Below are 25,061 nucleotides of genomic sequence, written 5' to 3'. Positions count from 1 at the left end.
TGAATGCTTAATATTAATATGCTGGATAAAGATATGAAGACCAACGTCATCAGTCACATCCAAGGACAAAGTTCAAGGACAGTAAACACCTATTGATCTTTAAAAATAAACTTTAAAAATCTAATTTTTCCCTAGACCACTGTATTTTTCAATATGGCTACAGCCTTTCCAGGAGAAATGGACTGAATAGCGCTTAGAACAAGGATTGTCCAAAGGCTGGATGCACTGCTAAAATATTTTGCATTTTTAAAATTCAAACTGCAAGTAAGGTTATTCATCCTTTCGTCTTATGGATCTGAACAGGCTGAAGGTGGCAAAAAAGGGCAGAAGGAGGTGGGGGTGGGAATGTGGACATGAGGCACATTTTGCCCATCAGTAAGCTGCTACAATATTACTTTCATGATTCCAGTATATTGAGCTTGCAAAGAACTGTAATGAGCCAAGGTAAACTCTATGCAAAATATAAAGCAGTGGTTCTTAACCTGTGGGCAGCGGACCACCAATGGGATGCGAGGATGAAAATCTGGTCCGCAAGCGTCCTTTCTCTTTATTTTATTTTATTTCCACTCCTTTTGCACCACCTGTCACTCCTTCCCTGTTGCTGACCAGCCCCACCCCCTTGGATAGACCACATCAGTTCTAGATTATTAAATATGGTTTTATGTGGGCAAGCAGATGATGACTACTGAATAGCATATGTTCTGTATTAGAAACTAGAGCTGATGTGGTCTATCCAATGCAATTTTCTGAATCAGCACTTCTCATAACCAAATCAAATCTAAAGTTGACCAAAGCCTGATTCTTAACTCTTTTGGTACTAATGTTGGAGAGTGGTTCCTGGTCAAAATGGTCCTTGGTCAAATGGTCCCTGGTCAAAGTGTTCCCTGGTATAAAGGAATTAATTTCACCTTTGGTTTTCTTTTTAATATGATTATGAAACAGGAAGGGAATCCTTGAAAAATCATACATACAAAACAGATATTTGTTTTAAAATACACCTTGGGACCAAAGGGGACATTCCTCAGTAATATCCCTAGTCAATTAAGAAATGGTGGAAGAAGGGACTGTTTACGGACAGCGGCTATGTTTTTGTGTGATATATGTTGTGTTTAATAATGTTTAATGTTTTATCAGGGGAAGGTCAATTTTGATGTTTTATACTTTTTTATCAATGGCATTTATCAAAGGCAAGATATAGTTATCAAAATGTTATTATCAAAATCCATGACAATCCTCTATTTTGAAAGCTGTGGAGTGTCTGAGCTATATGTTCGCAAGGAACTACATTGTAAGACATTTGTCTAATGTTCTGTGGTTGACCTTTCCAAAACAACAACATGTGGTTGGTCTCTGGTGAAGGCAGAGTGCTTCCTTGGTCTGATCCAATAGAGCTATTCTTATGCTAAAGAGCTTTATAGTAATGAGATGTGTTCAACTGTGTCACGAGACTCTTAACTCTTGACTTTTTAACACTTTACAAAATCACAAACGTTAGATTCTACTAGAGTTCAGTGCTGACCACAAAAGTGATGACTTGGACCCAAACATCCCATGAGAAAAATACGCCACTTGACAGATGGAAGAGGAAAAAATGGTTTCAGCAATTTTTGCTATAGACCTCCCACTTCTGCCTTCAAAAATCTTCTCCACAAAGTTCAGGCACCTTCTCTCATTCATCATAGGATGTCGTAATAGATTTGTATGGAAAAAGTGCAACTACTGAAACTTCCTAACAGGGGAAGCACGGTCAACAGATTTTATTAAATTTGCGCAGTGCTATGCCTGTGTGGGAAAAACAAATTTCCAAAACACAAGGCCAATGAATTTCTCAGAACTACTCTTTATAAGACTTCAAAAAGGGTAGCTTCTCATAAATTTTACAGCAAACCAAAATCTCTAAGCAGGCAAAACAGATGCATGGAAGTTACTGCAATTCCTTTCCATAGTAAAAACAAGCTTGGGTAAGATTTGGTAAATCGATTCCAGCAGATTCCTTTCAACATTGTCAATTATGAGAAATTTCTCGGCCATAAGACACAACATCCCATGTTTAGAATATTTAAAATATTGATAATAATTTACCTTTTAGCTTCTTCTAAGTGACATAAATACTCATAAGCAATATTCTGACGTCGCCTTTCATCCATCTCCTCAGCTGAAAGCCGTTCATCATCCACAATAGCTGTAAATACAAAATCACAACAAATTATATGTAATGAAAGGTAAGCATTATAGTTATTTTACTCATGAAGAAAGCCATACTGCTACAGGGGGACGACTATTTATTAATAAATTGAACACAATAGTTTAATACAAATACTCAATAATTGTGTGTTAAAACAAATACATATTTCAACATGTTCTCATTTAAAAAATAGTACAAGAAGTGCAAAGGTAAGTTCCTCAATGCAAACCATATTCCTATTTGTTGTATATAGTTACGCACTAAAGAGGAGAGGTTGTTGACTAAAGAGTCTTGACTAAATAGTCAAGAACTAAAGAGAAGGAGAGAATCTGTTTATTTAAGATCTTACAATGAGGAAGGGGGTAAATTGCATTGATGATCTTTAGAATGTTTACATCTGTATCCCCACATTACCTAGGAACCCAACAATGGTCAAAACCGAAGTTGAGAAAGAATGAAGGAGGGGGAACTACCTTTCTATTTTGGTAAGGAAGGAGTAATGGGGTGGCAGAAGTTTTCCCCTCTACTTTTTATCACTACTTTTGCACTGCACCCCATTCCAACACTGACCCATGTAAAAGTTGACCTCAGATTTGGTGGGCAATTTTTGTCAAAAAAAAATCAACTTATACAGTAGTTTTAATTGTGACCTCCAACAAGCTTTTGAAGTGAAAAGACATATAAAGTTAACATCCTATAGTAAATGATAAATACTCTGGTTGTTTTGGAAAAAGTTTAACGGGATTTCAACTTAACCATTTTCTTAAAAGTTACAAATTCAAACAGATATGTTGTTGTTTATTCGTTCGGTCACTTCCAACTCTTCCTGACCTCATGGACCAGCCCATGCCAGAGCTCTCTTTCGGCCGGGCCACCCCCGGTTCCTTCAAAGTCAAGCCAGTCAGTTCAAGGATACCATCCATTCATCAGATCCAAAGATATAAAACATGTTGTGGGCCAGCAGCGAATGGTTCACAGATCAGTACTGGTCCATTGACCAGCACGGATATATAAAATATCATTAAATACTGGAATGTAAGGGATCACTTCCTGTAATATAATATAGAAAGTCGTTATAACAAAATTGCTACTTTTTATCTCTCTGGGAATATTTAGATTGTTCAGCATGACTCGACAGCCATGCTGGACAATCTAGAATTTGGCCACAGAATTGCACTGGAAGACCTAGAGATTGCTAAAGAGAACACTTTAATAAAATCCATGAATCAATTCTAAAAATGTTAATTCTGCAAATGTGGATGGCTGACTGCATATATTCTTATTAGTTTAAGGATGGATGGTATATCAAAAGCTAGTTAATCTTTCACAAAACAAAGTTATATACGTCAACTTTTCTTTATTTATTTTTTTTGCCTGAATAATATAACTTATTTGAGCCAGGTGAACTTTAGAGGAGCATTTGCCAAAGTGAGTTTACTGTTCCTTTAGGTACATCATGTCCTCGATTGATCTTTGGGGATCATTCAGAACAGCGACAGGTAATTGGGCTAGATCATTCTTCAACTCTTAATTCTATGAGACACTGTTTCCTTTTGACATGGCTAAAAGGAAAGTAAAAATGACACATCTCAAATCCCACTGTGAACTAAAACCTTTTCAAAGCCCACTGACCTTGGAAGAAGAAAACAGCTCATGTTTTCTTTCTTCCAAAGCTCTGTTTGTGTGTCTTTGCACCTGTTGACTTATGGCGACCCTGTAAATTTCACTGGTTTTTCTATAGAAGGAATACTGAAAGGATTTTTCCCAGTTCCTTCCCCTGAAATATAGCTTACAGCAGTCTCCCACCCAGAGCTGATCCCACTTAGCTTTCAGATCACAAAAATGGCACTTTTAGGGTATTTAGGACCTTGCGCAAAGAATCCACTTCATAGTTATTTTTATAAGCCAGATTTTATCATGATATGATTCTTTTGAAAAAGATGTTTAAAAGCACAACACAAATCAATCCACTGGATTACTACTATTTCTCCAAGGAAACCCAGCTTATCTTTTAATATATAGAATTGGTACTACAACATACCCCAGTTCACAGTGAAGTTGTTTTTTTTATAAAGGCTTATACATCTGCCTAACCCTCACCCCTTTCCCCCCTATTCCTGTCAATTGGAAGCATTATAGCAGTATCAGTATTGGGAAGATGGTGAAGGAGAACTGGAAAACACAGGCTTTTGTGTCAGGTTGCAGCAACACTGTCAACAGTAAACAATGAAATAAGTAATACTTTGGCTGGAAAGAAGGGGATCCTATTTCAGCTGACCCTACTGTTTGTGCCAACCTACATTAGAAAATGTTGACCACTTCTACCTCCAAAAAATCCTGAAAATCTCTTAAGAAGACAAGCAGACAAATGTCAGTGTGCTGGAAGAAGCAAAGAACACCAGGGTTGAAGCAATGCTTCTACGCGATCAATTCCGTTGGACTGGCCACATTGTCCAAATGCCTGATCACTGTTTCCCAAAGTAGTTACTCTACTCCCAACACAAGAACGGGAAAGATAACATTGGCGGACAGGAAAAGAGATTTAATTATGGGCTTAAAGCCAACCTTAAAAACTGTGGAATAGACTCCAAAACTGGGAGGCCCTGGCCCTTGAGCACTCTAACTGGAGGTCATTTGAAAAGGCACGAATGGAGGGCGAAAGGGAGAAACATGCCAAGAGGGAGGCGCATCCAGCCAACCCTGACCGGGACAGCCTTCTGCCTGGAAACCAATGTCCTCACTGCAGCAGAACATGCAGATCAAGAAGAGGACTCCTTGGCTGGAAAGAAAGGGACCCTATTCCAGCTGACCCTACTGCAGTTGTGTGTGTCAACCTACAACCAGAAAAGTGAACATAAGCTATTTCAGAAGCATAAGCCTCACAAAGCATGGGTGAACTGAAAAGCACACAGAAATGAGGAGAAGAGCTAAGTCTGCCTCACCAGCAATCCCCGACATAAAAAAATAACCCATAGATCTATATGTTTGACCACCAAGATGGAAATCATTCCCCAGGATTATTTCTATCTTTCACCATCTGGCAAAAGAAAAGTAGCTCCTGGATGCATTTTGGAAGAAGCTTTCAACTGATCTCCTGAAGGGTATTTTCATTATCTCTGCCTCTGGTAACAACTTTTCTGTTAAAGAAATAATGCCTAGAAATACATTAACATCATTCAATATGATATACCTATATTTGTTAAAATATATTTTCTAACAAATGCACTCCTCCTGCTTTGATGTTTGGCATTCCTACATTCTTACATTTGAGAAAAGCTTCCAGAAAAAGGGAAGATATAAAATTAGCAAATGTATACATCAAAGTAACTTCCTCTAATTAAATGTAACTGGTATTATTAAGTCAGCACACAATTTACAACAAAGACAAGAAAAGATTCAACATTTAAAGCGGTTTCTCTTACAAATATGCCCCTGGGTTCCTAGTTTGTTAATTATCATCAAGCAAGCAAGGTATATATTTATCCTAACTGTACATGAAAACAGTGATGCTAAAGATCCACGCACTGATTAGCCAGCCAGAGTCTAATTCCAACAAAGATAATTAAGCTTCAAAAATCGGTACTTCACTGTGAAGATACAGACGGGGTAATAAAAATGAGTAGAAGAGAAAGAGATTATCTAATTGACTGAAATTTAACCTCTCTAACCTAAGAGTCCTGATGAATCGGATCATCAATCAAAAATTGGATCAACAACCCACATATATGTTGAGAGCATCCTGCATATTTTAAGCAAACAAACAAACAAACAAAACAAAAGCGTTCTTGCCATATATCATGGGGAAGCAGATGAGGAAACACTACCTACAAACTATCTACATAACCACTAAGAAAATCCAACAAATGTTACGTTCAGGAGTCTACAGTATACCATGCAGCTGAGGACAAGTCTACATAGGGACCACCAAATGCTGCATTGCCCAAACACGAATCAAGGAACATGAAAGGCACTAGAGACTAATTCAACCAGAGAAGTCAGCCATAGCAGTCCACCTGATGAACCAACCTGGACACATGTTGAGAACACAGGAATGGTAGATCACTCTAATAACTAACATGTCAGGATACACAGAGAAGCCACTGAAATCCACAAGCATGTGGACAATTTCAACAGAAAGGAAGAAACCATGAAAATGAACAAAATCTGGCTACCAGTATTAAAAACAATTCCAAAATCATAATGGTAAATAAAGAACAACACACAAAAACAGGAGAACTCCATACTAGAAACAATCAGGACAGCTAATCACCTCTCAGCAAAGGATTCCCCCAGGCAGTAAGAAGCCACACCTTGAAACTGCCAGGCCATTAAATGCTAATCAAGATGGCAATTGAAATATTCACACCTTTCTCCCACCCTGGACATTTCACAGATATATAAACTCAATTTTCCTAGTTTCCAACAAACCTCACAACCTCTGAGGATGCCTGCCATAGATGCAGGCAAAACGTCAGGAGAGAATGCTTCTGGAAGTTTTTCAGGATACAGCCCAAAAAACTTACAACAACCCACACAAGAAAGAAAGAAAGAAAGAAAGAAAGAAAGAAAAACAGACAGAAATTGAAGTGTAGCTGAGATATTCCTTCCTCAGTATCAAATTCCATAGAAACCATAGTTCCATTATAGCAATGGTCTCCCTTATATTAAATGGCAAAAGATTTGCTTTTTGGAATATTTTCAAGCCATAGATGCAGAATTTGTGGATACGGAGGACTGACTGTAGTTTACTACTGAAGTCCATGTTATCACAATTACTTACTTTTCATGGCTCTATCCTCTGTGATATTTTTTTTAATTCAAGATTTCCAGTTACAAACTAATTTGAATCAAGTTCTTTCTACACTCTGAATAGAATTTTTCTATATTCTCTTTTGTGACTGTTGATTAAGAAGTACACACAGCAATGGAACTCTGACATTTATGATTGCAGGGGAGAGCAACTATATCAATGTACTGAGCAGTTATCTCAGCCTGAAATAACATGCTTCTGACTCTGGACTATCAGATTATAGATTACACATAGACATGGAGGCTTCGTGAGCTTTGTCTCTATAATTTAAGCATATTTTTCATACTACTGCAGGAGGGCTTCGGTATGAATTAAGAGGAAGAATGTAAACAACACTCATGGACACAGAATGTCCATTAAGTCCGATAGGCAGAAGAGCATTTGAATTTCAGTTCCAATCCCTATTTTCTGGCTCTTCTTCACCACCCCTCTATTAATAAAACCAGTGCTTTGCACATTCCTAAGCCTTTCTCTTGCTAACATAACTGTGCATCTAATTTCTACTCTCAAAAAACTGATTCATAGCATGCAAAGATCTGCTATATATTTAAATAAGGTATATTTCATAAAATATACCTTATTTTATTTTCTGGAGAATACTTTAAAAAAGTATTTCTGGAGAATACTTAAAAAAAGAATCGGGTTCAAATGAAACTGAATAATATAACTAGTAAGCGAAGCAAACCAGAATAGAAACTATTTTTCCCCATTAGAACATGACAATTCTGGGACATGCTCAAGAATGTTACTTCTGATCAGAAAGTCACTGTCAAAGCACCTGCCTCCTGCAAGTCTCATGTAGAGTTGGTGATCCTCTTTTCCTTCCTAAACACAGAGCAGGAGGAACTGTCAAGGACAACCGTTAAGAGGCAGAATCTGAATAGATGACTAACAGCTTTAATGACTCAATCTGCAACTCAGCTCCAAGTCAATTGAAAAAAACTCTCCTCTCTCCCCTTATATTCAATTAGATGGTAGTGTGCGTCTCCCAAAGCAGTTACTCAAGACAGGAAAAGAGATTTAAGGATGGGCTTAAAGCCAACCTCAAAAACTGTGGCACAGATGCAGAGAACTGGGAAGCCCTGACCCTTGGGAGCTCTAATTGGAGTTCAGCTGTGACCAGCAGTAATGCAGAATTCAAAGAGGCACAAATGGAGGGCGAAAGGGAAAAACGTGCCAAAAGGAGACATGTCAAGCCAACCCTGACCGGGATGACCTTCCATCTGGAAACCGATGTCCTTACTGTGGGAGAACATGCAGATCAAGAATAGGGCTCCACAGCCACCTACGGACCCACTGCCAAGGCACCACATCTGGAAGACAATCATCCTCGAGCTACAAGGTATCGCCTAAGTTGGTAAGTAAGTTAGTAAGTGTGCCAGCTGCAACCATACCTTGTGAAGTCTGACTTGACCACGGTGGTCCACACCTCAGTTACCTCTAGATTGGACTATTGCAATGCACTTTACATGGGGCTTCCCTTGAAGACAGCCCAGAAACTTCAATTGGTCCAGATTAATTACAGGTGAATTACAGGGAGCAGTCAACCCCCCTGTTTAAGGAGCTCAATTGGATGTCATTCATCTTTCAGTCCCAATTCAAGGTGCAGATTATTACCTATAAAGCCCTGAATGGTTTGGGACCCGCCTATCTTCGTGATCGCATTTCCTACCACCAACCTGCACGATCCCTTTGATCCTCCTTTTGCCCCTTCCTCTATTCTCAGGCACAACTTGTGGGAACGAGGGAGAAAGCCTTCTCCGCTGTGGCCCCCCGACTTTGGAACTCACTACCTGGTGAGATTAGGCAAGCCCCCACCCTAGCAGCCTTTAAGAAAGATCTGAAATCCTGGCTCTTCTGTTGTGCCTTTGGAGAGTGACCATTCATCCCATTTCTGTCTGTTCCATTTACAATGTTGTCCTTATGATGCACTTTCCCCCATCCTAAATTGAAGGCCTAACTGTACCATTCGTCCTTTTTGGGCTCCTCTCAAATACACTTTTTCTACTCCTACCTCATCCAGGGTTTTATCATTTTATCTTGTCCATTTGGCCTGCCCATTGTGTTTGATTTTCTATTATGCTATTTTGTTTTGTTTACTTTTATTTTGCCACTGTATGTACTTTATTGTGATGTAATTTTTGTTGCTGTATTTTGCACTTTATTTTGCTGTATTGTATCTTTGGGCTTGGCCTCAGGTTAGCTACCCCAAGTCTCCTTTGGGGAGATGGTGGCGTGGTTTAAATAAAGATGATGATGATGATTATTAGTGTGGGAATCAATAAAAGTTAAAGAAAAGGAGAAAAGTTAAGATATGTGATTGCAGACATTCACACACACTCAAATTGGTGGTTAGTGGCCCAGAACCTCTAATGGAAAAAGTGGAAAAAAATGCAAATATCATGAGTATGTTCACACATGTATGATATATACCTCTTTCCCACCAACAGTCCCAGTCCATCACTCCCTTGTCCACCTTTCCACCAAAAAGATTCAGCCAAATTTTACAACCCTTTCCCAGTGACCCACCTCCTTGCCTCCTCTTTAAACCCATTTTCTGTGAGACCTGTTTTAAAATCCGGCAAAAGAAGCAGAGTGGGGGAGGATATGGATTATTGGAGAATGGGTTATATCTGGTAGCAAAAGGAGAGGTATGGATGGTTGGGAAAGGGGGTTAAAATCAGGCTGAGTCTTCATGGTGATAAGGTGGTAAATGGAGTATACAAGCCTTTAGCAGAGGAACAGCCTACTGCTGGTGTGGCGCCATGATACAGCAGTACACGGGTCAACAGGGTGCACTACAGTTCTATCCGGACTGTTGGATGTGGGTAATTTGTTACCTGGATCTTTCCCCCTAATGTTTTAGATACTATTTCTGCGGCTACTGATACAGCTTTACAGGAAACACTCAAATTGTTCATTTACTGGCACAGTTTCAAGAATGACTGATTTGAGTAAAAATAGTGCATGTTGCACAGTGTATTCTGCACAACTCCCTTGTTGCAACAGCTCCACAGGCTGTTGATCCATTTCAGGCACAATTTAAAGTGCTGGTGGTGACGTATAAAGCCTTCTGCAGCTTGGGGCATGCTATTTGAAGGATCATATCTCCGTTTATGAGCTCATTAGAAGTCTTCTCTGAGCAGCCTTTCTCTTTGTCCCACCACCCTCTCGGACTCCTTTGATGGGAACATGGGAGAAGGCCTTTGCAATGGCTAGTCCTAATCATCAGAACTCTCTTCCTAAGATAGGAAGATGGCTTGGTCCTTTCTTTCCTTCTGTTGGCTACTGAAACTTTTTTCGGGCCACCAGGCTTTTAAACTGTTTTAAATGTTTTAACTTTGTACATTGTTTAATTTCGTCTTAATATCCTTTATCAATGTTTCGTATTGTTTTCAATCCATATTGTTTTTAAATATGATGGCAGCCACCTCGATTCAAACTTGGAGGATGATAAGAAGTAAATGGTTAAAATAATAAGAGAAAGGGTGAGTAACTGCATGAGGGATGGGGCGAAGCATTCAATCCACTATGTCATGGTGGCTCCTAAAAGCCTCTTAGCTAGCCTTTTTACCCTGAATCCTTATGACATGGTGCTCCATCCCTCATATGAACTTGCTCATCACTTTTACCCGCACCTCCATGAAGTGGTGCCAATGCACTGGAAGTGACATTGTATCTCTTCTGGTTATTGTCAAGTTTTTGTGGGAAGTCCTGGGAGGCTACCAGAAGGTATACTGCTACATTTGGGGTTTTTTTCCCCGAGTCGTTTGAGGTGGGAAATATCTACCCTAAAATCTAAGGAGGGCCATGAGTGATGTCCTGTGACCTTAGAGCCCTTTAAAAAGGGGTTGATAAGGCACATATGGCTCAAGGGTTGCATTTCCATCACCGTTGTATCACTATGCAACAAAAATTATCTGTTTCTGAAGGTTTAAAAATGTTTGTTTCCTGTTTAATTGTATGGCATGTACTTTCAAAGTAGTTGTTATACTCCTGAAACTTAATTTTTATGGCTGCCACAAACTATGTTGAATTGGTTGAGACTCTGAGATGTTGGTTGAAAAACTATAGCATAATGTGCTACAGAACATCCCACAAAAATAAAGTGTTTGCAGTTTAATAAACCTTTTCTATGTTTTTATGATAGAACCAATTAGGAAACGACATTGATAACCCAGGAACAAACACTGTATGACTCAGTGTATTTCACTAGGACTGCAGAATCAGTAATTTGCTACTCCAATTTGAATACTCAAGGATGCTCGAATCTCGCAGGGGCAAGTCACATCAAGTGAAATAACCATTAGATAAACAGAGAAAGATAATCTCCATTCCAACTGTAAATAGAAATTATATTCATGCATACATATTAAGAATCTTAAGGTTTGTTATACAAAACTCAAGGCCATATTATGCCACACTGAGTGACTTCCATAAAGTCCTCTCATTGTTGTTACTGTGTGCCTTCAAGTAGTTTCTGGCTCATGGTGACCTTAAAGTGAACCTCTCACCAAGTTTTCTTGGCATGATTTATTTAGATGGGATTTGTGCCTGCCTTCCTCTGAGATGAAGGGAATGTGACTTGTTCAAGATCGCCTGGTAGGTTTTCAAGACCGATTGGGGATTTGAATCCTGGTCTCCAGAATCCTAGTCCAATACCCAATCCACTATATACCATGCCTCTTAGTCACCCTAACTCAATCTCGTTGTAGCTATAAATGAACTAATCATGGTAAGCCACTAGAAGCTGCCATGGAAGTTAAGGGTGTGTCACAGATTCATCAAAAACTGCTACTGAAGATTGCTTAAGTTAATTATATCATCTGTCTGCATTCTATCATCCATCACAGTTTAACAGATTTCCTTAAAGCTGTCAAAGAAAAGGAAGGTCTGATTGAGAAATGTAAACCCTTTCAAGATTTTGGGGATGTGAAATAAGATCTGTTCCTCCTTCAAGTCTTCACCCTGTTCTACCTTCTTTAACTAAACTTGATCTTCCACAACTTCCTGGTGACCATAAGCATTTATCAAGTTGATTCATATCCTCATGACCTGACTATTATCATAACCTCATTTCAGTATGGCCTCTCCCACCCTCCACACTTCAGAAATACAGCAGTGTTTTTCTTTAAATAAATGCTAAACATAAACCAAGACTGCAGTTCAACAACTACATATGTAATATAACGTGCTACACATTTTTCTGTAATAATAAGGGTATTGGACTAGAAGTACTTGTTTTACTTCATGCATCTGTACACTACTCTTCAAGCAATTGGTTTCTTGAGCAGATAACAAAAAGATAAACAATCCAAACAATGCAAAACAAAATGCAGATTCAGCAACTGTTATTAATTCCACATGCAGAATCTGGGTTCTCTGTTTACATATTTGTAGTGTTTTCTATGAGAATTAACAACCTCTGCCAAAAAGCACAAGGTTGAAAAATGTATAATGCAAATCACTGGAGAAAACTGCTCAATTTTGCAAATCCATTCCAGGACAGTTTGGAGTAAAGGCATGTCTCACTTGTAAAGATTTAAGAAACTCTGTCCATTGTGCCGAACAACTACAAAAATTGGGAATGAAAAGTGGCTGAGGTATTTATTGCTTCAGAACAGCTAGGATACTGAAATACCTTTAAACTACCACTATTATCACTCCTGACTGACATGACGACTGTACTTATCTGTACTACAAATATAAATCCTAAATGGCATGGGGCCAAGACATATGAAAGACCACCCCTCCCCATATGAACCTGCCCATAATTTGACTGTGTTACTTTGTGTTGTCCTCAAGACATTAAGTTGATGGGTAGATGAGTCTGAGATCTTTCAGTAGCATCACCTCAATTTGAAAGTCCCTTCCAGAAGACATTAGATTAGATCTAATTTTTAGATGAGTTGCCAAAACGGAGTAATTCCATCAGGTCTTTGGTTTTTAAGATTAATATAAAAAATTAATCTCCTTTAAAGAATGACTGGATTTTTAAATATTTTATTGTACATCACCCTGTAGCCAGAAAAAACCATTCTCTCTCTTTATGTATGCATACATGTTTGTGCGTTTATAAGCACTAACACAACAGATGTGGACAATGAGTTGAGCATGGGCCAACAGTGTAAGGGATTTTGAGATGTATCAAAAGAAGTATAGTGTCTAGATCAAGGGAAGTCATTGTGCCTTTGTATTCTGCTTTGGTTAGACCTCACCTGGAATACTGCATCCAGTTCTGGGCACCACAGTTTAAAAGAGATATCAACAAGCTGGAAGGAGTCCAGAGGAGGGCTACTAAAATGATCAAAGGTCAGGAGACCATGCCCTACGAGGAGTGTCTTAAAGAACTGGGTATTTTTAGCCTGCAGAAGGGAAGGTTGAGAGGAGACATGATAGCCATATATAAATATGTGAAGGAGTGTCATAAGGAAAGGGGAGCAGGCTTGTTTTTGCTGCCCTTGAAACTAGGACTTGGAGCAATGAGTTCAAATTAAAGGAAAGAAGATCCCACCTGAACATTAGGAAGAACTTATTGACCATATGAGCTGTTCAACAGTGGAACTCTCTGCCTCAAAATATGGTAGAAGCACCTTCTTTGGAAACTTTCAAACAGAGGCTGGATGGCCATCTGTCAGGGATACTTTGATTGTGCTTTCCTGAATGGCAGGGGGTTGGACTAGATGGCCCTTGTGGACTCTTCAAACTCTGTTATTCTATGATTCTATGTTCAGTGAAACCTTATTCATATTTACTCAAAAGGAAATGCCACTGATTTCAGTGGAAGTTACTCCCACATAAGTCTTGACAGAATTGCTGCCTCAGTATCTCTTTCATACTCTGTTCCATATAATGAATGCAAGTTGCATATTGTAACAAAATATTACTGCGAAAAGTACTCTATATTTGAGTACATGCTGTACATGATTAGCCTTTGCGACCCCAAGAAAAAGCCAAAGATACATTACTCTGTTTCATCTTGCTAAAAGAACACTAATAATTACCCTACTACCAATTACTTTATCTTGAAAATATCCTAAGATAATACCAACCTAGACCTTCATGATCCATGGTACTGTTAGGTAGGTTTCTATTTTCAGTGCAATTATAGAACTGTTAAAAGCACTGTGAGCAATTAAGGAGAGTGCTTACAAATACCAAGTATAAATTACCCGACAGAATGGTCTCCTACTAATTTCAAGCTCTTCCCTTCCCTTTGCTCCCCAAAGAAATAAAACATTTCAGCTGGTTTTCACTGTAACACAAATATGTCAGTACTACCATCTTACTAATCTTATCAGTGCCTTGTAAAGCCTACTTTAGAATTTAGGAAGACCTCGGTCTCTTTGAAGACGTAGATTACAGAGGCAACCAGAGTACAGAAACATGAGCATTCCTGCATTGCTATGGTAACTAGAATGCATAGTAGACATGTGGACAAAACATGGAATCAAGCTTCTAGAGCGACAGGATCTGTGTTATCACGGAGTATTCAAAACAATATTACCGCAAACCCACAATTTGCCCAGCCTCATTATCTAGGCACCATGCAGAGGGGATGGAGAAAGGGCAAACAGAAAGCACACACTAAGTGTGCCTGGTGGAGCAAGAAAGCAAAAAAGGTTGAGTTTTCTAAAATAAGCTGGTTGCCAAGAGATACATTTTATTGGGCTAAACTTACCAACACATCTACACATTACACATGATGAAAATATTAATGAATTAACTGTCAACTGATAAAACAGTCCACGAATAATAACTTGTACATCCCACTTGGGTAGGGAAGAAGTATGCAACCCATATTGTACATAGAAAACCTTGGCCAGACGATATATGCATTACATGCATTTATTACAAGTATACTGAAGCGATGCTAAGCAATCATATTGCCCAGAGTTTCTCAAACCTTTTTAGCTGGGAAACCCATTTTGAAACAAAAGTTTCTCCTGGAGCACCAAGAAATGTTTATATATTATATTATATATGACATATAATGTATATATCAGGCATGGGCAAACTTTGGGCACAGGGGCCACATTGCATTTTAAAAATTTACAGACGTCCCAGGCCAGTGGCAGATGGATGGAGAGTTTTTATGTGAACTAATTGAAAAACACATCAATAAATTCCTAAGCACAGTGCACATATCTCTTTTATAGTGCAAAAAAAGAGAGAGAAAAGAAAGAACAATACCATATTTAAAATGAAGAACCATTTTAACCAACATAAACTTAATGGTATTTCAGTGGAAAGACTCCATGGCCATTCAGTGCAACCTCCTTCTTCCATGCAAAAAAAGCACAATCAAAACAATCCCTGAGCAGTGGGAGGAAAATAGGATTTTGGAAGCAAAGAAGGCAAGATGGGGGGGGGGGATTTGTGGAGCAAGGAAAACAGTATGGGCAATGAGGAAGATGGAGGAGAAAAGGTCTGTGCCCCGGGAGTACACTGATGCTGCTGTTTCAGGTTCTCCAAACTTTAATTTCCCTACATTTTGCAAGAGGGGGAAAGAGGAGGAGCAAGAAGCAGCATGTTACCAAGGAGGCCCTGTGTATCATTTATGGAGCCTCCAAGGGTTCCATGGAGCACAGTTTGAGAACCCATGATATAGCCTATTAATCTAATCAACACAGGGCCTTCACTCAGTATGTGATCTGCATTACAACCAAGCACAGTTAAGAATGATCCTAAAATCCGATTTTGTAATGGCACTTGCGATTTACTGCTCTGTGTCAGACTATGTAGCTCGCCACTCTGATTTCCAGTTTTCGCATAGAAACTTCTATGAAATTTTCTAATTATATTGCATCATTAGAATCATAGAATCCTTGAGTTGGAAGAGACCGTGTGGGCCATCCAGTCCAACTCCGCACCAAGAAGCACGAAAATCGAATTCAGAGCACCCCTGACAGATGTCCATAGACACCTCCAAAGTCATGTGGCCAGCATGACTACATAGAGTGCCAATACCTTCCCGCCAAAGCGGTACCTATTGATCTACTCACATTTGCATGTTTTTGAATTGTTAGGTTAGCAGAAGTTGGGGCTAACAGTGAGAGCTCACCCCACTCCCTGGATTTGAACTGTCAACCTTTCAGTCAGCAAGTTCTGCAGCTCAGCGGTTTAACCCGCTGTGCCTCCAGGATCTCCTTGTATAAGATATATAAGAAGCATACATTAATTTAGGTTTGGGTCCTATTGGCAAAATATTTCATTATCCACAAACTGGTCAAATACATTCCAACCACTTCTACCACAACTGCTGTTAAGTCACAGATCTAATCCACTAAATGTGAGATGAATGGTATGTTATATCTTGAAAATCAAACCAATTAAGAGGTTTCCCAGATTTACTTTAACAAAAGAAACCATTTTAGTTTCTAACTCTTCTAAAAGATATAGACACATTGTGAAACATACTGGCGTTTTCCCTGCTGCTTCCCTCTTGTTTTAAGAGTGCCACATTAATCTTTCCCTGGTAAAATAAACCATTAAACTTTCACCTCTTGTCTTGAGCCAACTCGTATTTAGTTCATAATCACATGAAGTAAGAGCCAATGCAGTACCAAGGTAATTTGCTACTGGACTATGGCCAGGCAGCTATTAAAAACTGAATTGCAGTTTTACAAAACGGTTGGCTTGTGATGAAAAGTCCAGAAGCAAAATTAAGTAGACAGGTTAACTTGCACATCAGTTTTATAGTAATATTTTACACATCTTTCCCAGCTTAGAAGCAACATGGGAAAAATTATCCCGCATTTGATGTATACGACATAATCACATTGCTATAAAGCACTTGCTTAGAAAGGAATTCTCCTCGCACCTAACAGCAAAGCAACAATGGGATACAGCACTCAGTCTGATTTTCAAAATAATTATGGCTGTATGTATGTGTGTGTGTATGTGTGTGTATGTATGTGTGTGTGTGTATATATATATATGTGTGTGTGTGTGTGTATCAGAAGAATAAGTACAGATTCAAATCAACAAGTCATACATTATGCACTGGAGGATATATATTTTGGCAAATGTGAGCATCTTGGACCATAATTATTACTAGTTAAATTAATATACTCTTAACCACGCCAGCAGGAAGGTAACGGGGTGCCATGCAGTCATGCTGGCCACATGACCATGGAAGTGTCTACGGACAATGCTGGCTCTTCAGATTAGAAATGGAGATGAGCACCAACTCACAGAGTCGGATACAACTGGACTTAATGTCAGGAGAAAATCTTTACCTTGGCAAAGCCACAATAATTAGGAATATCAGTGATGAGAAACTAAAAGATAAAAAATCCTTAATAGCACATCTAGCTCCATGCTGCAATCTATTCGCAATGGCCATGTAAGTAGATTCATGCATACCTCTTGTCTGCACAGGAACAGTAGACTATAGTTTGGAAATACAAATGTATTTGTATCACTCGAGTGGGACACATTTACTAAAGTAGCTACTGAATGCAAACGTTCATTCATAAATTAGAGAAGGAAAATGTTTTTACTCCTTCTAATGTTAAAGGACTCAATTCTGCTACACAACTCAACTTTACATTAGAAAAGAAAAAATATATTAATGGAAATATCATAATGAATGGTAAGATCAGATCTAGAGTACCAAATCTACAATTTTAGTCAAGAAAAGTATGTAGCTTGAACCAAGCATATGTAGTCATACTTTTGGAAATATTCAACAACCTTTTTACAGTTAAGCCACTACTGAAATACAGAAACGCAATTTAATTGGATTTATATTCCATCACTTCTCTAATGAGCTCAAGGTAGCTTGCATGACTTTTCTTCTCCTCACTACAGTGCTTCAACCTCAGAGGAAGTGATTTGCTCAAGGTCACCCACCAAATTTCATGGCTGAACTGAAATGTGAATATGGATCTCCCAAATTCTAAGTCTCAAGTCTCCTTCCATGGGATTTGTTCTATTTTTCATGTTACTCACCTTTAACTATTTCACACCTCTAGCTGTGGCACTAGATTTGAGTACTGGACTACAGACAGCCCCAGGCAAATAACATACTAAGCCTCAGAAACCCCTGTGATGCCACATATATTCAGGTATAAGTCAGGTGCATGTTTGGGGGCTAAAACCGTGGATTTTGATATGACGCATGGATAAGTCAAGGGTCATTCCACAGAGACGGAAAAGTATAAAATAGGAAATTGTTGTGTTTCTCTATGCTAAAGCTCTTTAGTGCAAAGTCAGATTTATTTATTTTGCAGTAAGTATAGTCTAACACAGTCCAACCTATATAACCTCCTTCATTCCATTTAAGTAGTACTAAAAATACAGCCTAAGGCATTTTCCATCTTGCCCAACACCACTTCCTTATTTTTCTCCTATACAGAATTTGAATGGGGTGGTTGTGCTCAACTTTCAGTTCAATGAAGAGCTTAGATGAACATGAAATTTTGTCTTCTAGTTTGTGATTGCTTTTTAAAAAAATACTTTAAGTTGGGGTAGGGAGGATAATTAAATGAGGAAAAAAGGATATATCAGATTATTGTACAGTATTAGTTTTTAACTTTCCTCCCTAAAAGACAACCAGGTTTATATCCAAACATCTTTAATTCACATTCATGTAACAGCGTTTTCCAAAATTGAAGCCTTATTCCAAGGCTGATAAATGGGCAGCAATGAAACATAAAACACAGTATTTATTTGGCTAATTCTGTGCAAACATTAAGATGAATAGCAGTGCAACAGCCATGAACTTTCCTGTTACAAACCGTATTTTGAAATCTCTACAGCAAGATTAGTTTTCATAGGCAGCCTTCTGCATTTGAAAGAATAGCTGCCCTTTAGGTTATAAAGCTCTGTAGTTAAACAACCAGGATGATTTGACCCTTTCCATAACATATTTGTTAATTAACATCAAGTTGTGACAGCTATTCTAGGTTTCATCTGTTAGGGTTATAACATATAAAACTCTTGAACAAACAGGTTTAGATTGTTTCCTTATTCCTCAACCCAGAAGAGTATTATATATTGCTATACGCAGTCAAACCCTCATCCTTTAATAAGAAAAAAGGAAAGTAGGGAGGAAGTAAGAAAGTAAGGAAGGCGAGAGAAAGGAAAAACAATATACATTGAATTTCCTGTTTCAACAATCTTTTCACCAGTTTGTGCCTCTCTGCAGGAGCTCACCAAACCTGTTCTGCAACACATCAAATCCATATTATTTACTTGATTTATGAAAGGCCACGTATCAACTGAAGTTCTGTGGGTGGCATTTTTGCTCTCACCCCCAAATGATTTTGTTTTTAATTGAGAAAATGCTCCCCTTACTAAAAGTCAGTTTGAGCATAATTTATCCAGATTTCCAAAATCCAAAATGTTCGAAATTCCACAACTGTTCATGTTGATAGCTAAGATAGCGAAACGTTTGCTTTTTGATGGTTCAGTGATCCATGTAGTTCTGCTGCTCCAAGCAAATTCCTCTGTTCAGAATTTTTAAATTCTAGATATATGGTTTTGCACCAGGTGGACTTCAAGTTTCTTGTCAAAGAACAAATTAGATCCCACAGGCCTCTTGTCATCCTAGTCCTTGGATTGTTATTGTGTGCCTTCAAGACATTTCCAAGTGATGGTGACCATAGGATGAACCTAACACGGGGTTTACTTGCTAGTAGTTGTCTGGAGGGGGTTTACCTTTGCTGAGAGAGTATGATTTCTCCAAGGTCATCCACTGTGTTTCCCTGGATGAGCAGTGATTTTATCCCTGGTCTCCCAGAGTCCTACTCCAATATGTAAATCACTCCACTACGCTGGTTCTTTAATCCTTGGAACCCACAACTCAAATAGCAAGTGTCCAGTTTTGTATACAAGTTATTTTACAGACGTAAACCAACCAAGAGATCACAAAAGAGACCCCAGGAAAGACGTCCCAACAAAAACTGACTACACACATCAAGAGGGCTGTTTCTCTTGTGACTTAAGTACCACATATCTCCTAGTAAGGCAGCACACAGAGCAGCATTTCCAATAAGGATCATGAGATTTGCACAAGTATATGTAGAGTAGAAAGGGAGTGATATTTCAAGGAAGTTGGTTCTAAAACAGCAGATGCTAAAACTAGTACAGTTGAGTCTCACTTATCCAAGCTTTGCTTATCCAACATTCTGTATTATTCAATGCAGTCTGCCTCCCACCCGGATCCACAGCCGTTTCAATATATTGCGATGTTTTGGTGCCAAATTCGTAATTACAACGTAACGTTACCATGTATTGAATTGCTTTTTCTGTCTGATGTTTTGGTACTTAATTTATGAAATCATAACGTAATTTGACATTTAATAAACTTTTAATCCCTCATAGTAATAATAATAATAATAATAATACTTTATTTATACCCCGCCACCATCTCCCCAAGGGGACTCAGGGCAGCTTACATGAGGCGAAGCCCAACAACACATCAATAAAACAACAAAACAGTAAGCAAATAAAACAATACAATTAATATAACTCACATATAGGCAATAACACACAAAAAATTAAAACCTATGGCTGGGCCAGATGTAATAGATTAATTTTTTAAAAATAAACACGGCGTGAACAGAGGTAGGATGTATCTAAGCAGGAGGGTTTTAAAGGATAGTGTAGGGAGATCAACCCAACGGGTAGATAAAGTGCTTCTGAGGACATTTTGCAGGGACTTGGTCAAAGCAGGGCATTGTTTCCTTTATTCAGGGAAGGCACACTGGAACAGCCATGTTTTCAGGCTCCTCCTAAAGACTGCCAATGTGGGGGCTTGCCTGATATCCTTGGGGAGTTCCAGAGTCGGAAGGCCACCATAGAGAAGGCCCTCTCCCTCGTCCCCACCAATCACACCTGCGAAAAAGGCAGGAGCGAGAGCAGGGTCTCCCCAGATGATTGAAGAGGTCGCGTGGGTTTGTACACAGAAATGTGGTCACGCAGGTAGGCGGGTCCCAAACCGTTCAGGGCTTTGTAGGTAAGAACTTGCACCTTGAATTGGGACCGGAAAATGAACAGCAGCCAATGGAGCTCCTTAAACAGGGTTTAAAGTATCCAACATTTTCGCTTATCCAACATTCTGCCAACCCGTTTATGTTGAATAAGCAAGACTCTAGTATATTTTGAACTGAATCATGAAACTGCTTGTGAGACAATACATTTGAAATTGTTCCATTTCAGAGTTAGGTGAATGGATGACGGGATATATTTGGATATTTAAGTCCACACAGCTGGGAGGAATCCTGACAAAGTTCAAGAGGTCATCTGCTGCCACATTTACAATATTGTTTTTAGTCCTTCCTGTTGAATATAAGCATGTAAGTTTCTTTATAAATCCATAACAGCTTTCTGCACAAGTACTTTTGATATGATTTTAAACTTACACTTTCACCATCAAAAAGCTTGTTCTTTTAAATTGCTTATATTAAAAACTAAAACCAGTCTAAATTACATTTAACTTTCTATCTAAACAAATTGTCACAGTAATATACAGTGAAGGATCCATTGAAATAAACTTCTCTTCCCATGTAGAACAGTCAGAAAAGGGAACTTAATTGTTTTCAGATTTTAAGGCCTCAAGTGAACATATGCGATTTGTATTGTTACTATGAAACAAAGCCACCTGGCATAACCAAGATGAAGGACCAAATTAGGCATTACCTAAGTAGCGCAGCTACCACCTGCATATGCTTCTTTTTCCACATCGCACCTGTAGTCTGTGAACTGGGGAACTATGTATTACAACCATAATTCATAGGAAGCACTGACAACAATGCCAAATCTACTTGTGATCTGTTCACTTACCTTTAAATCCCTAAATGGTTAGGTAACTTAAGTATTTATGAATTGTCTCTTTCCATATCTGCCTTTTTAGAAATCTTTTAAGAAGTCTTTATATAAATGCCATCCTTATCTTAGAAATAGTCTCAAAAGCTGTTGGTTACATATGCACACATACCTCAAGGTCTTGTTTTAGTCACTGCACAAGGGACTATTTACTATTTTGGACTGTCCTAAATTTTTCTCCAAGGCAGCTACAAAGTCCTGTGGGGTGCCACTATGGTTGTTTAATGACTACGGAAAAGAGAGGGAGGCAGGTAAGCTCCCAAAACTGTAGCACATCCCAGTTATGGTTCTCCAACCAGAGGAAGAAAAACGAGGCTGCTCTCTATACAGAACAATGGCCTCATTTCTCTTCCTCCACTTGGATAACTGCAGCCAGGATGGATCACTGTCCCAATGTTTAACCACCTCCTTCCCACCCCTTGGTCTCTAAATAGTTATATTAGCAGCCAGAAGTCATGACAGCTGTTGGGAGCCACAGAACATGACACCTCAAATACCTGAAATGGTATCTCAGCCATGCAGTGGTGGCTTCCCAGGTATAGAGCAAGCTCACCTTGAAGTACCTGGCAATAAGCAGAAATGTTGTTTACTGCAGCATCACAAGCTGTTGCAAGTTTATCTTTGTGGTGTTTGGTTGATGTATTTAAGCTATCATTCCTCTTTATTTAAAATTTTAACCTTCATCCTGTTTAGAGATCAGGGTGGCATGCAATTTACAAAAAAAAAAAAAACAACATTGTTTTTAGCCAAAACAGATGCCTATACATCACTTTTCTTGTATGATTATACACACAGTTCCTCCAACATATAATTTAACTTACTCCATATATCAACAAAACACTCCATAGAAGGAAAATGACAGGAACTGGTTCCAGCACTAGAAACTGGCAAAAAAGTGACCACATTAGACTTTGGTCAATAACCTGAAATTCTGGAAGCTGTAGTTCAATGATATCCAGGGACCCAAGCTTGAGAAACAGGGCATCAGAAAGAAAAGGTTTGTCAACATGTTTGCTTGTTTTTTCCGGAAAATGAATTAACAGACAAGACACTCAGATGTGCATAAAAGCTGTTAGGAGGCAGACTGCCACTTTAAAAAGAAGCAACAGACCATACAATCTGTTATGTATTGGTGTCAACAGAGAATATGCTCCCAGTGCAAATAGCACCTTAATAAGGTGGATTTTCCTTAGAAGCACAACAGGTGAGGGATAGATCAAAATCCACTTCAACATCTTCTGTAATTCAGAAAATAAATTAGCACCTAACCTGCTTGATGCTATTTTAATTTTTATAAAATCTGCTAGTTACATGCGAATTTTCCATTGTGCCCCAATGGCTGCCTGTTTTATAAGAGTTTCTCCCCCAAACCCTTTTTTCTTAGTCCTCCTGCCTTCCCAAGAAAGAATAAAGGGAATACATATCTATAACTGCAAGAAGAGAAACAGAAATCTCAAAAGATGTACTTGAAGCACTACATTATGGTCTATTTTTTTCAGTGTCAGATCACTATTTCTCAGATCAGCTACAAAAGAAATACATATTCCTCTGCTCAGCTGCACAGCTTGTCAATGTGAACCCAGATATAAAGACTCGAGGCTTCTCAGAGATCTCAACCCCACTGTTAGCAACTTCCTGTTAATAAAAGCTCTCTGTCCTAATGAAGGCCCAAAGAACAGCAGTTTTCCTTGCTTTTGCAGGCAGGCAAGGTCTGGGGAACGTGGAATTGAGCCTCTTAGGATATCTCACATTGTTGCACAAACTGAAAATTCAATAGGGTTTTTACTCTGACTATGAGAACACTTGTTTTTCCAAACCTCATCCCATTCCCAAACTCACCATTTTCATTAATTTTCTACCCACATGTCTTAGATAAAACAACTACAAAGAGAATGTCTGAAAAACAACTGCTGCCTTGCTTTTACATTATTCTGATATTTACATCAGCCCCTCATGATGGAAAGCCCTAAAAAGATTATATAGTGATGTTATATGAAATAGATCTGAAATAATGAGGTGGTGGAAATGTACAGTGTATAGTCATAAATAAGCCAATTGCATGTGTAATCTCAGGGTAGGCTTTGGGGAAAAAATTCTGGATTTTGATATGACCCATGGTCATTCTGCAAAGAAAGGAAAGCACTAATGCTATCTCAGGTATCCAACCCCCCCAATGGCTGCTGCTGCCCTTTCCTAACCCAGGCATTCAAAACAATGCCATGGCAGAGAATGTAGAAGCATTTGATGCTTCTTTTAGGATCTCCCAGGATAGACTAAGTTCCTGCTTTTCTCCACCCTACTCAAAGTAGGGGATGTTTTGGGTTTGTTTTTTTAAATAAGAGGTAATATGTAGTTGGGATTGATTTTTTGACTTCAATTTCTAGAATTATACATGGATATACAGGACAATCTGTTTTTCCACATAGCATGACAATGGAGGATTGATCCAGACACTTAAAATCTAAAAAAATTCAAGTCAGGGCAATGTTTTATTTTTCTTAACTGATCCATAGATACCTTCAAGCTGCTAGAGAACAATCTGCAGCCAAAGCAAGAACTGCAAAGGGCTGTTTTTCCACCTGCACATTCATTGCCTAGTAAACATTAGGAGGCTCATCTAACATTCATCATCAATACGTGATTACGGAAGCGTATGTCTGTGGTCTGGTCGGAGAGGGAGAAAAGAGGAACCATGCTATCACAAGCTTTGGGTGAATCAACTGACAACAGAGAAAGATGGAGCAACAGAGAAAACATTGCTCATCCGCTCCTTTCACCAACCATGTTAGCTTCTCCTCCAAGGCCAGTTGCAAGTCAACAAACAAGCTCTACTTAATTAGACCAAAGGGTTTAGGGCCTTTTCACATTATGCAGCTGTAGTGATTCAACTTCAACTGACATGGTTCCATCTTATGAATTCCTGGAATTTGCTATCCAAGGAGGAATATTATAATTCTCTGTCAGAGAGCTTTAATACTTAATGAAACTCCATATGTAAGGATGCCACAGAATATGGTCACCGGACCTAAAGTAAAATCCTAGTAATGTAAAGCATGAAAGGGATCTGGTGCAGTACTAAAGCATGGATGGAAGTCCTTCCTGACTTGCTCATCACTGCTTGTCCGCAAAATATCACCTTCAGAAGAAAAGAGAAGAAGAAAAAACATGCTCAGAAGAAAACAGCACAACTGTTCTGTTTTCTTGTCATGAATAACAGATATTCAGGTTCTT

The 25,061-nt window shown here is 38.7% G+C and overlaps 1 protein-coding gene across 2 annotated transcripts in view; it reads right to left on the bottom strand.

Moving 5' to 3' along the window:
* Positions 1 to 25,061, bottom strand: part of IQGAP2 (IQ motif containing GTPase activating protein 2) — a 181,941-nt gene that overhangs the window by 135,558 nt on the left and 21,322 nt on the right. For both annotated transcript variants that reach the window (XM_060761637.2, XM_060761638.2), the window contains exon 2: positions 2,083 to 2,182. In XM_060761637.2, coding sequence (XP_060617620.2) covers positions 2,083 to 2,182 — 100 coding nt within the window. The remainder of the gene's footprint in view (positions 1 to 2,082; positions 2,183 to 25,061) is intronic.

This window comes from Anolis sagrei, chromosome 2 (assembly GCF_037176765.1).
Source record: "Anolis sagrei isolate rAnoSag1 chromosome 2, rAnoSag1.mat, whole genome shotgun sequence".
In the NCBI taxonomy this organism is placed as follows: Eukaryota; Metazoa; Chordata; class Lepidosauria; order Squamata; family Dactyloidae; genus Anolis; species Anolis sagrei.
This window is presented reverse-complemented; position numbering and strand designations above follow the sequence as displayed.